A 12,986-nucleotide genomic window follows, 5' to 3' on the forward strand; every position below is an offset into this window, starting at 1 on the left:
TAGTTTAAAAAAGATGGTTCTGAAAATATGAAGAAAAATAATCTTTGAAACTGAAAAAATAGTCTCTCAACAATTTTATATCACCCTTACGATGTAAAGGATCTTCTTTATGTTATGACTGCATAAAAATTATAATTCTCCTTTGAGAGTGTATGTGAAAAGTTTCCGATGATAGATGCAAAGGCACTTTACATCTCTCATTTTTAACTTTTACCCTTTTAATATTAAATAATTAGAAATTTAAAATAATTTTACAGCATTCGCTATCTTTTTGTTGTTTCATTTTTTGCTCCAAAATTCCTAAAATTCGTGCAGTGGCAAACGGACTGGACAAAAGTAGCGTCAAATAAATTGACATGCACAAAATGTGCTTTTATATATATAGATACAATTTCTACAGGTAAAATGACTTTATATATTTTCAGTGTTGAAAATGTTTGGCATATTTTAGCATTCTATTTCATATGGCTTTATGTTTGTTTTATGTGATGTTTTTCTTTTTGCAATTAATTGTATGCATATATATAGAGAGAGATATATATATTAAAGCATAAAATTCAAAATAAAATCCTTTTACCTTTTTACATTATCTAAAATATTGCATTTACATAATTCTCTGAGTAACATCCGTTCATTTTTATACCATATCTTGTTAAATTAAAAAAAATATAAACTTTATATAAACAAGAAATTGCAATTTTATATTATCATTCATTTTTAAATGATTTTTTTTATTCCTTTATTTTAAATGAATAAAAAACTAATGTTAAATTATTTGGAAAATTATTTCAATTATTTTGACTTTTATTAAAAAGAATTCATTATTTTCTTAGCAGCATTTTTTTTTTCTAAAACTGTATGTTTAGTAAGTTTGGATGGAAACAAAAAAAAATTATCTTACTTTGTATGAATCTAAATTGTCAATTGTACATTGCAAAACAGCTTCTCTACCAACAGCAGCGGTTACATTGGGAATAGGTTCCGCAAAGGATGGTCGCTTTGGAGTCTGTGCAGATGTCGACGCTGAAAAAGACGAATATTATCATTTTTAGAGATATAAGACATTAATTATCAATATATATATAATATCATTAATTATCAATATATATATATAATATCATTAATTATCAATATATATATAATTAATTATCATATTATATATAATCAACATTAATTATCAAAGTGAAGCATCAAATATATTTTATCTAATTATCTAATTTCATAAATTATTTCATTTCATAATTTTATATATTTTATCTAATTTCATAAATTATTTTCATCAATCAATGATTCTTTTTCCTGTCTTCATATTATATATGAAAGCAAAATTGCCGAAGTGTAATTTGACATATAAATTTAGAGAAAGTTTATTAATCTGTACAAAAAAAATAACTTCATTTTTTTTTAGAAATTAAAAATAACTAACATCAATTGTAACTCCGCTATTTTTCTAATATTTACTGTAATTCTTAATAAATTTAAAAATTTGGAATACATTACATGTAATCCTTAAATTTCAAATTAAAGTGTTTGAAAATTGAAAATTCCTATCTTCCGTTTATTCTGTTCCTTTTGTTCATTATCGAAATGTTCCTTAAAAATAAAAAAACAATAAAAAATTAAAATTAAAACATTTGAAAATATATGCAATAAGGAGAGTAAATATATATATCATGTAAACATAAATAAAGACAAACAAGACAAAAATGCATACCCCACTGTGCTCAATGATATATAATCATTTTAGATTTATCATTTTTATAGAATACATATCAACAGGTAAATGCTATTTTCAAGAATTGAAAATGGGAAATATATTTGTATGATCTTATTACAAAAATATTTTTATAAGTTTATATTTTATTATACTACTTTGATGTATTCATAAAAAGGGATGTTCTGAGTAATAAAATTTACCTTATAGACGTGAATTTTCCTTTTCATTTGATGGTTCAATATATTAAGAAATAATGATATGGATGGAAAGTAAATTTACTCAAATATATTATCACTTTTACTGCTGGTATATAATTGTAACAGTCCTTTTCATTGTTATTATGGTTTTCTAAAAAGTTATCTATATATTATTTCTTTGCTCTTCGCATCTGTCTTCATTATGTATGATGTTCTATGAAATGTTTCCATTTCCGAATTCTCATATTCTTCTGAATAATCATCTTTTTTCTATATTTGAATAAATTAGTAAAATGATAAATAAATTAAAAGATGTTCCACAATCAATACTTTACACGTATCGGGGGAAAAACCAACTTTTAAATTTTAAGAGATTAAAATAAAGAGAAAGCATTACTGTAGGGGAAATTAATTTAACATCTGAGTAGATGAAACTTTACAATAATCAAAATGGAAATGTTCCCTATTTAACATTAAAAGATATGAATAGTAGACAACTTTTCTTTCTTATTCTTTTCAAAAATAGATAGTAGATGAAAGCCTTTGATCTAAAATAATCATCATTAAATATTATGATTCAAAAAATTATGAATTCAGAAAATATTGACCACTTTATGAAGCTCCTCCTCATCCTTCATTTATTATTTCAAAATAATTTTTTATTCTCACTTTAACCCCAACTTAGACGTTTTAGAACCTTTACCTCTCTTAGGAATAAAATTAGAATCTTTACACATAAAAAATGAAGCAGTGGAAAGAACAATCGAGATATACAAACATCCTGTAACAACAGATAATTTCTACGGAATTAAATAAATTATTCATAGTCATATTAAATTTGGTTGCAGCTGCAATCAGGTATTTTATCAGCTTCTTGTCTTAAATTATGAATAAAGATAAATGCATGGAACTAGATTTAAAAAAAAGAAAGGAAAACAAAATATTATGAACATTTAAAAAAACTATATAAAATTTGTTTAAAGTTTTACAGTCAAATTACAGCCACAAATATAAAATAAGAGGCCAAAATAAAGTTATAATGGCAATGTATTTTAAAGCTACTAGTTTCCACTATTTGCTTAAATATCTTTTTGAAAAATCCAATATAATTTCATAATAAAAAAAACAACATTTTGAAGTAATAAAATAATATTGCCTAGTTTACAACTTCATAACTATTATTTATCGTCTGTTCTTTCATGCATTGATGTTACGATAATCTTTTAAATTAGTTAAAAATTTATTACATAATCATGTGATGTATGTAATTAAAATCATCATTTGAGCATAACTATTTATTCCGATATGAATATCTTTGTTTGAAACAAGAAAAAAAAAAAACAATCAAGAATTAAACTCTTTGCTAGGAATAATTTGATTCGTGTACAGACATTGTAAGATGAATATTACTTAACTTCTCAAATTGCTTTCCTATTGTTCCTTGAAATCATAAAGATATGGACATTGAAACTCATTATAAATTATTGCATTTCATTCGTTTCGAAAATTAAAATTGTTTTGAATCATATTATTAATTACATGAATAAATTAAGTTCAATAAAATTTGCATGCAATAATTTTTTTTCTGTAGTAACTGTTAAAATCTGGTCAATTTAAAAATCTTTCATTAAAGCTTTAGCAAACTGCAACAGAGACGCATTAATTACTGTCTGATAATCAGCTAAAATTTCCTCTCAGAGAAAAGATATCGCTTAAGCCTTTCTGAAAGAAACACTTTAATTAATTAAAACTCAGAAGTTCTTTAAAACACATTGGCGCTTTCTCCCCAACAATAGGTCCGATCTACCCTGAAATAACAAGAGACAGAGCAGTTTAAAGCGACCGATTCCGCTGAAAGCAGTGACCCGAGAAACAGATTCTAGAATCACAATGGATTGGCGACGAGGATTAGATCGCCAAAATGAACAAGTTACAAAGATAAACTTCGGTAAGGATTTGCATGAATGCTACGAAAACAACCGGCAGCATCGCTTGAAAAGTGATGGGATTGAAAAGAGAAAGGCATTGTGTGGACAAGTGGGACAGAAGGGGAGATTTGAAGGATTGAAGTAATAAAATTGCAGTTGTACAATCATTAAAAAAACCAAGATAATGGTAATAGTTAGTAATTGGATTGGAGCTATTTTATGTAATAATATAAAGCATATAAATTTGGAAAATGAATTTTTAATCTTTGACTGGAAAGGTACGGTTTACAATCGCATTTTCTTTACACACAAGGTAAATCTGCTAATGAAAGTAATTAGTATTAAAATCAGCCAATATATTCTACAGATACTTTTCTTGATATATGAATATATTTTTGAAATATATTAGCAGTTAAAAAGTAATTGTGTTTGAACATGCAATTTCTTCCCAAATTGAAAAAAAAATAATATTTTTGAAAAAACATATTACTTTTTTACCTTTTAAACCACATTTATTTTTCCAATATACAAAAGTATATTGAAAACAATATGATGGAAAATCCAACAATTATATGAAAAATAAAAATAAAAAAAAATTAAAAATGGGTAAAGTCAAACTTTACCCATAGTCAATTTTTTTTCGGCATCATTTCTACACAGAAACTTGTGAACTTTCGTACAACAGTTTTCAAGAAAAATTTAAATATACAGGTTAGATTCTGGTATAAAAATCAGCCTGCAAATTCTGTAGATATTTTTCTTGGTGTATTAATATATTTTACATTTTTTTCAAAATACATTATCACTAGAAAAGTTAATTATATTTGAACAGAAATATCAGAATCACTCGAATGTGAACTTTCATTGAAAACAATCTTTTATACAATTATCCTCATCACTAAAATCATTTTCTGCTTCATTTAAAAGTATTTGGAATTTGCTTCATAAGAGGATCAGTAGGTTGAATGATATTTTGTAGACTAAGTTTTAGAGCCATCTGCTAAGACTTGTATAATACTGGCACACTAAAAAAAAGGTGCGGTCTCACAGAAGTCGCGCAAAGAAATAGGTGAAATATTTTTAAAAAGCGTGTGCTGAAACCGGTTGAAAAAATGCATGTGTAGTGAAGATCACGAAACAAGAAGCTACAGGGTCAATCCATTCGATTGAACTAAAAATATAATAGAGGTGACTGATAGTCCATCCTTATGGGTCTGAGATACCGCACCTTCCCAGTTAAGGGTTAATAACTCACAATTATGTACTTTTTTATTTTTTTCTCGATGTATAAATTCCTTGTGTGTCAAAAGCTATACCACAAGGCTTACAAACTTAAGTCACTACGCCAGTACACAATTGCTAGTGAAAGAAATTTCAAACATAAAGGACACAGGCAAAATGAAAAGAAAAAAATCTTGGACAAGAAAATATACAAATACAAAGATAAAACAAAATTGCTCATATACTAACGAAAAGCTACAGTAAATGATATAATACATTTGGTGAAGCATGATCAAATAAAAATGAAATATTCAGAATGCAAATACAAAGCATAAAAGTACATATACAAATATACGTAGGCAAACAAACATAAATAAATAAATAATAGGAGGAAAGTACTATTAATATATGTATAAAAAGAAATAAAAGATGATTTATTCTGTACAAAGGCAGATAAATGAGGAGGAAAAGTTATATTCTTCTTTAGAAGGCAATTCCTGAGTTTACGTATGATGGACTGGTAGTTGTAGTAACTATGTTTTCATTTGCTTTAGAGAATACGCAGAAAATTCCTTGAATTATGGAAATAAAAATGCAATATAAATTTAACAATTTAGCTAACAAACTGCCTGTTTATTAATATCGTCAGAATTCTGAATTATTAGCATTAATGCATAAAAATTAATAGTTTGTATTCCTGGAACATTTTCAAAGTTTGTTTGTCCAATACAGAACCAGAAAAATTAGAGATTTTTTAACATATAATTCAGCCGCAATTTTCTATTCACAACAAAAACGCCTCTCTGTTTTAACAATATTATTTATTGTATTATTCACTTAGTGCATGTTTGTTTTGTACTTTTATATAAAGCATTTTGAAAACACATCTCTAACTACTTATTCGTTGCATCATTTTTATTCGGAGTCTAAACTCTGCTCTGTTGCAATAGTGTTATTTGTTTTTTTGCAGTATTCAATTAGTGCATATTTATTTTGCATTTTTATATAAGTTTTGAAAATACATTTCTAACTACCCATTCGTTGCATCATTTTTATTCGGAGTCTAAACTCTGCTCTGTTGCAATAGTGTTATTTTATTTTTGCAGTATTCAATTAGTGCTTGTTTATTTTGCACTTTTATATAAAGCCTTTTGAAAATACATTTCTAACTACCCATTCGTTGCATCATTTTTATTCGGAGTCTAAACTCTGCTCTGTTGTAATAGTGTTATTTTTTTTGCAGTATTCAATTAGTGCATGTTTATTTTGCACTTTTATATAAAGCCTTTTGAAAATACATTTCTTATTACTCATTCGTTGCATGGTTTTTCTTCGGAGTCTAAATAATAATAACTAAAAATTCAAATTCGATTTGGTGATTTTTTTAGTGTCTTTGAATAATTAATATAATCACAACATCAACAAGTGAAATTGTGCTAAAAATAATTTTAGGCTGATAATTAATTCAACATCTCAACACATTCTGACAAGAAGAAAAATTATTTCCAGTCTGCCTTGCAAACTAGATTAATCTTCTGAACAATTTTTTTTCTATACTGAATAATTTTAACTAGATATACTCCCTTCTGTTTTCTTTACATATTCGGAAAAACATCGCTAATATAACAAAAAAGATTTAATACAACCAATATTCAGGCATTGTTTCGTTAATGACAAAAAATAATGCAAAAGATTAATATTTGAAAATGTATTAACAGAGTTTCGAAAGGCTAATAAAGAATAACAGATTGATTTATATTTTATTAAAAGGTGTTGTTGTTCTTTGATACTACCACAACAGAAAATTATTTACTGCAACAGAAAACCTCATAAATATTAATATCATAATCATTACGTGACTTTGCAACAGCTGTTGTAATATAATATTCGAATAATCTGAATACTTAATTTTTATTTTTTCTCTATTTGTCTCTCTCTCTCTATATATATATATATGCATATTTATTTAGATAATTTAGATATACAATGCACCAAAGATAATTACAAATTATTTCATTTATGTAATAAGACAATTATTATTTTCATTTTACTGTCAGCAATATTTAGTTCAGTTCATTTGATAATCGTAGTTTAATAATTTAACAGAAATTAGCATTATATCAACAATGTGCTTTAGCGAGAATAAAATTTAGAATCCCATTAGTTAGATTAATAATTTATACATAACTTCATAGTTGCAGGAATGTTAATTAAAATGTGAGTTGTTAAGAGCCCTCTCAAAAGCATGAAGATTATGGGTTAATTTCTATTTCCATAAGATGAATTGGAGGCAATATTTTTTTAAAGAAAGATTTTGTAAAGTTTCTTCTGCCAACAATTTTAATTATATTAGAATATTAGACATTTTATGACAAGTCGTAATAATAATTTTATATCACTGATGTATAACGGGAATATGACATATTTACTGTTCCAAAAGTTAAGATCGTCTTATAAGTTCCATATATCTGTGGAATAAAACACCAATTTTCATACATAAAGCTCAACTACCCATTTTGTTTATTTGAGCTTTATCTCTCAATTATAATATTTTATTCCTGTTGATTACAATGTACAGAACATTATTAGTCTGTTTTCACTTACAGATGTCCCTATTATCTCAAGATATTGTGCGATATTTCCACAATGTTATTGGACATTTTGTGGTAATAGGGAAAGTAATTACTTTTTTATATTTATTTGCATATTCTAGAATTATAATAAATGTATGCAATATTGAGTATGTGATGTGGCAAAAAGAGTATGAACTGAATTCCAATAAGTTATTTATAATCATTGCTATATTTCAAGGGCTTGAATTAATAATGAAATATTGCACCAAAAATATATATACACTACAATATTCACATTAACTCATTATGAAAGACAATTTTTTTTTAATTAGAATAATTTAAATTACTTTTTTAAAAAAAGAATTAAAAAAACAGGAGCGTATAATTCATTATTTTTTTATTTCAGTGAAAAAATTATGTTAGTCTTTTTTTCATGCAGGGTAGGGAAATTTGGCATCATTGGAGTTATCCATTTTTAACGATAAATCAATATAATCTTATGATCTCAAATATCATTTAAATATTCTTATTTGGCAACAAACTTTTGAAATATATATGGATGAATCATTGCAATTAAATATCCTGGATGAAATAAATGATTTTAAGCACGAATTTTTGCTTAAATCTTTTACCATATTTCATTTTCATACCAACAAATAATAATAATTATGTTTGCAGAAGATCGATAATTAGTTTCTAAAGTTTTGTGTAGAGGATTTAGAATTGATATATAGCCACGAGTGTTCTGCAATGATTTCTAATATATTTGATGAGTATATTGATTAATTTGTGTGTCATAAATCCAAACCTCATGAAAGGCCGTTTCCAATTCTGAAATGTAGTCTGATGATTGTAAAAGATCACAGAAACTAGGCATTTCACCAAGCAAATCCCACTTATGCTATCTAGGTATAATACGAGGAGAGTTAAAAAATTCTGCTGGAGCTGGATGACCTTCTATTTAGAAATCAACGACCACTGCTATGCAGATAAGTCGTAAATCATCTTTGAGGGATACGGATAGACAGCTGATAACATTTCGTGAAAACGAAATGAAAAAATTAAAAAAAAAAAAAAAACTTTTTTTGTGCATCTTTTGCCATTTAGCTTTACTTAGATCATCAGCAAGATGACTATAATCACAATAACTTACTTTAAATATTTTTTTTCTCTTTCTTTGTATTTCTGCTATGTAAAACAGATTTCATATTCTCGTTATATATTTTTACAACTCGAAATATATTTCCATATTCATGTTCCAAATTCACTGTAATTATGTGAATTACAATACCTACAAGTACTTATCCCTTGTCTTAAAATTCTTATTCGTGTGACAAGTATAAAACATGAACTTTAAATGTTTGAGAGAAATACCCTACAAAAGACACATTGTTAATGTCGAATATCGCTTTCGCTCAAAATCTATTACTGTGCTGTGAACTTATCTGGTATCGTTTAACATCAATAATATGCATTAATAATATATTGAAAACATTTTGCATACGCATAAGATCATACACTCGATATTTAACAAATAGAAAAACATTAAAATGCTCTTTTTTCTTTACAAATATAAATAAATCTGTAGCTCAAAATTAAAAAGAAATAAATCTCGTATCAATATGAATTCCTATATCATATTAAAAAGAAAGAGTTTAGCCGAGACGCTGAACTTACTTATTAATTTTCTTGTATCTTTTTAACAAAAAAATTATATGATATTTCGATTTGAAAAAATTCATTTTAGTAAAGCAGATACAGAAAATACATAATTATCTTCAGAACAGTACTTTTTGTATGATGAGTTTTAAGATTTTTGAGTAAGAAAAAGATTTACAGGAATAATGTGTGATACAAAATAATATTTGGAAAACAATATTCACATTGAAAATGGAATTGGTATTTTAATAAGTATGTCTGTACACCATTAATAGTTAAATGTTTCTGAATTCAGTATATACATAAATACAATTCAATTCATCTGCATATTGATTTCAAAAAATATAAGTTCAAGAATCATCTCCTGTAATTATATTCAATATCAAGTACACCTCAATATAAATAAATTATTTAGTCTCTTATTTTTAATATTTTTTCATAAAATAAGAAAAGTTAAACAGTTATAAATTTTCCTTAAAAATTCAAAACGAAAACTTTATGTTCAAGTCTTTTATCAATTTTTTTTCCTTCGTAAAATTGATAAGAGAAATAGACTGTGTTGAAATCCATTCAAAGATTTTTTTCTAAGACATCAGTATCATAGTTGTCAATTATTTTAAAAATATAACCTTCATTGCCCAAAGAGTAATCTAAATAATGTAATTATTTAAAATTCAAAGATTCTTTGATAAATTATTTTAGATAAATCACATTCTGCGACTTCACTATCTCTTTAGCGATAAATTATAATGCTAATGCTTATTTTGTAGTTATTTGGTCTCAAATTACAAATACTTATTGAAGATGGTAGTTTTAACTGCATCACTTAAATGATAGTGCTAGAATTTATTAGCAGTGTTAACTAGTTTATTTTATGTCCAAGAAAAACAAAGTAAGCGCTGTCCATTAAAGTAACTGTTGAATAGCTAATTGATTTTGATTGTGGAAACTTACGACTTGCCACATTATCAATAATTCCGGATCAATTGTCTTCTCAGCTTGATGGCTTAATTTTGCCGTCAATGATATATCTAATTACAAATAAAGGCAATGATTTAAAGAAAGATTTAAACATCAATGAATGAATTAAAAAAATTAAATATGTTAAACTGATATTATGTGTAAGAATTTAGTAAATAGTTTTATTGCAATAAAGAAAGTTAGAGCATTAATTCTAAATAAGTTAACGAGAGAGTACTTAAAAAATTTTAATTATTAATTTTGGAAATACTTAAATTAGCACTTGATTCTCCTTTAATAAGTAAGTATAAATCTTTATTTTAACATTGTATAAAGAATATAAATAAAATTTAACTCAATAAATGTTAAATATAAAATCTAGTAATATTTTTCCAATATCAATAATCACAGAATTTAATAGATATTTAATGGTTTTTATTAAAGATGTAATTTCTATCATATTATGATTCAATGGATTATATGTATAATATAATTCGATGTTGAACTTATCTTTTTTTGTATGCGCAATTTTTAAAAACATTTTTTTAAAATAAGAAATTTTTAATTTCTGATCTCTGGTTGATTTTATGATAATAAACTACTTTAGACAAAAATCTATTAAAATATTATTCATAGATCGTTTTCTAGGGTTTTCTTTTAAGAAGGAAATACAAAATAATACAGCTGCACTTCCAAAAGCAGTATCTTTCTAAAAATATAAAGTAAATAAAGCAAAAGATATCTGATAAACTTCGTGACATTTCAGAATAAATGGAGCGTAAACTAAAAAGGCAAAGAAATGCCAGAAAAATAAATTTTAATCGGATCCTTAGGTAAGTCAGCATTTTTATCATCGCAAAAAATATGTTACTAAAGGATTACTTCAATAATACTTTCTGAAAACAATCCAAGAACCATCAAAAAATATTATCTCTCTTCACTGGTACCCTCAATAAAAAAATGATTCTAATCCTATGTATTCATAGACTTCATGCAATTTTTTTTATCTTCCTTTCTTGCCTTATGAAATCTGTGATAGCGTTAAAAGATTTAATCGAAAGAAAAAAAAAAGATTTTTTTTTTTTCATCCTGATTTCGATTATTGATCGGTTTCTCTCCGAATCATTAGTCTGCAGGTAGAAATAAATTTAACATTTTTTTTCTTTTCTTTTTTTTTCGCACATTACTATACAAAGTATATTTTTCTTTATTAATGCACCAAATCCTTCAGAAAGCGTAAGAAAGATATTGCGATCGAAGAATCGGAATTTCACTTTTCTTTTCTTTTTTAAATCTTTTTTGGCGTTGTTAGTCTGGTGTTTTACTAGAAGAGTTTCCCTTCGAACCTTTGTTAGATTGCTTGTACATAAAACTGAAAACATCCACATGAATTGTTTATGCCACTTTATGAGATAATGGTTTGGATATTGATTTGAGAGAAATAAAGTTTTTTCACTTGGAGCCTATAATGTCTTAAAATATATCATCTGAATATATAGAGTGTTAAGTAATTCAAAATTTATCTAAAATTCAATTTATTTTGCATGGCGAATTCTGATTTACTTCTGCATTATAAAATAAATGCTATAAAATATTAATAAATAATGCTGACGGAGCAAAATATGCTCCTCAAAATTTATATTTTCATCCATCTATCCTTCATTTCATCATTTATTTAATCATTTTTCATAAGATTTCATTATTTATTTAATCATTCATCACAAGATTACATCATTTATTTAATCATTCATCACAAGATTCCATCATTTATTTAATTATTTAAAAACTTCATTTATTATCAAAACTTCAAACTAAATTTTTACTTTCATTTTTTGTCAGGAAAAAATATACCATCATTACAGACATGGATTTATCTTGCCACATTCAAAGATTCTCATATTATTGTAAAGGATTAATCTTTTGTAGTAATGAAATATTAAAATAGTTTTAAGAATAAAACTGATGCAGCCAAAAAAAATTATATAAATTTTAGTTGTGAAAATGAGATAAAATTAATTTGATAAATAAATATTGCTTAACAAATTTAGGTAATTTTCATTTTTGAGGTAAGAAGTTGAAGTTTCTGAGTTTTTGCTTCTTCAAAAAAATTTATTGGAACCACTTTTTTCGGTACAAATTCGTTTTATTGATAAAATAACACTTAGGGATCATAGAGCTTTTTAATATGTTTTGTGGTTTTTGAAGTTGTTAAAAGATAGCGGGTATACTGAAAATTAGCTTAATATGAAAGCTTAACTTTTCATGAAGAGTTTACTAACTAGGCTTTAAGATCAGTTATCAGAAGACTTAACTCATTTGCATCTAACTAGTTAGGAATTCACATAACTAGTTAACCACTATATTTTAAATGCTTGCATATTTCAAAGAAGTTAATGGACTTATAATCACAATACAACACAAAAAAAAGAAACGCATAAAAATATATATTATAAAAAATGTACATTTATTTTTAATGAACTTTCAAAACATGAAATGATTAAAAAGCCGATGATTGTATTTTACAAAAAGGTTCGGTTCGGGTATTTTTTTTTCTTTAAGAAAAATGTTTTAATATTTTTAATATTATTAGGTATTTTCAAGGTAAGGAATTGATTTTAGATGTTTTAGTTAATTATATAATATTTATGGAGAAAGATTTAAAATTTTTCACATAAAAGTTTCGTTTATTTAATGTTTCATTCCATATATGTAATAGAAAACATTTGGAAAA

At 25.4% G+C, this 12,986-nt stretch overlaps 1 protein-coding gene across 3 annotated transcripts in view; it reads right to left on the minus strand.

Annotated features, from left to right (window-relative positions):
* The window catches only part of LOC129969680 (lachesin-like), a 276,467-nt gene that overhangs the window by 46,114 nt on the left and 217,367 nt on the right, over positions 1 to 12,986 (minus strand). For all 3 annotated transcript variants that reach the window (XM_056084361.1, XM_056084353.1, XM_056084346.1), the window contains exon 2: positions 902 to 1,023. In XM_056084361.1, coding sequence (XP_055940336.1) covers positions 902 to 1,023 — 122 coding nt within the window. The remainder of the gene's footprint in view (positions 1 to 901; positions 1,024 to 12,986) is intronic.

The sequence above is a fragment of the Argiope bruennichi genome, chromosome 1 (genome assembly GCF_947563725.1).
Source record: "Argiope bruennichi chromosome 1, qqArgBrue1.1, whole genome shotgun sequence".
Lineage (NCBI taxonomy): Eukaryota > Metazoa > Arthropoda > Arachnida > Araneae > Araneidae > Argiope > Argiope bruennichi.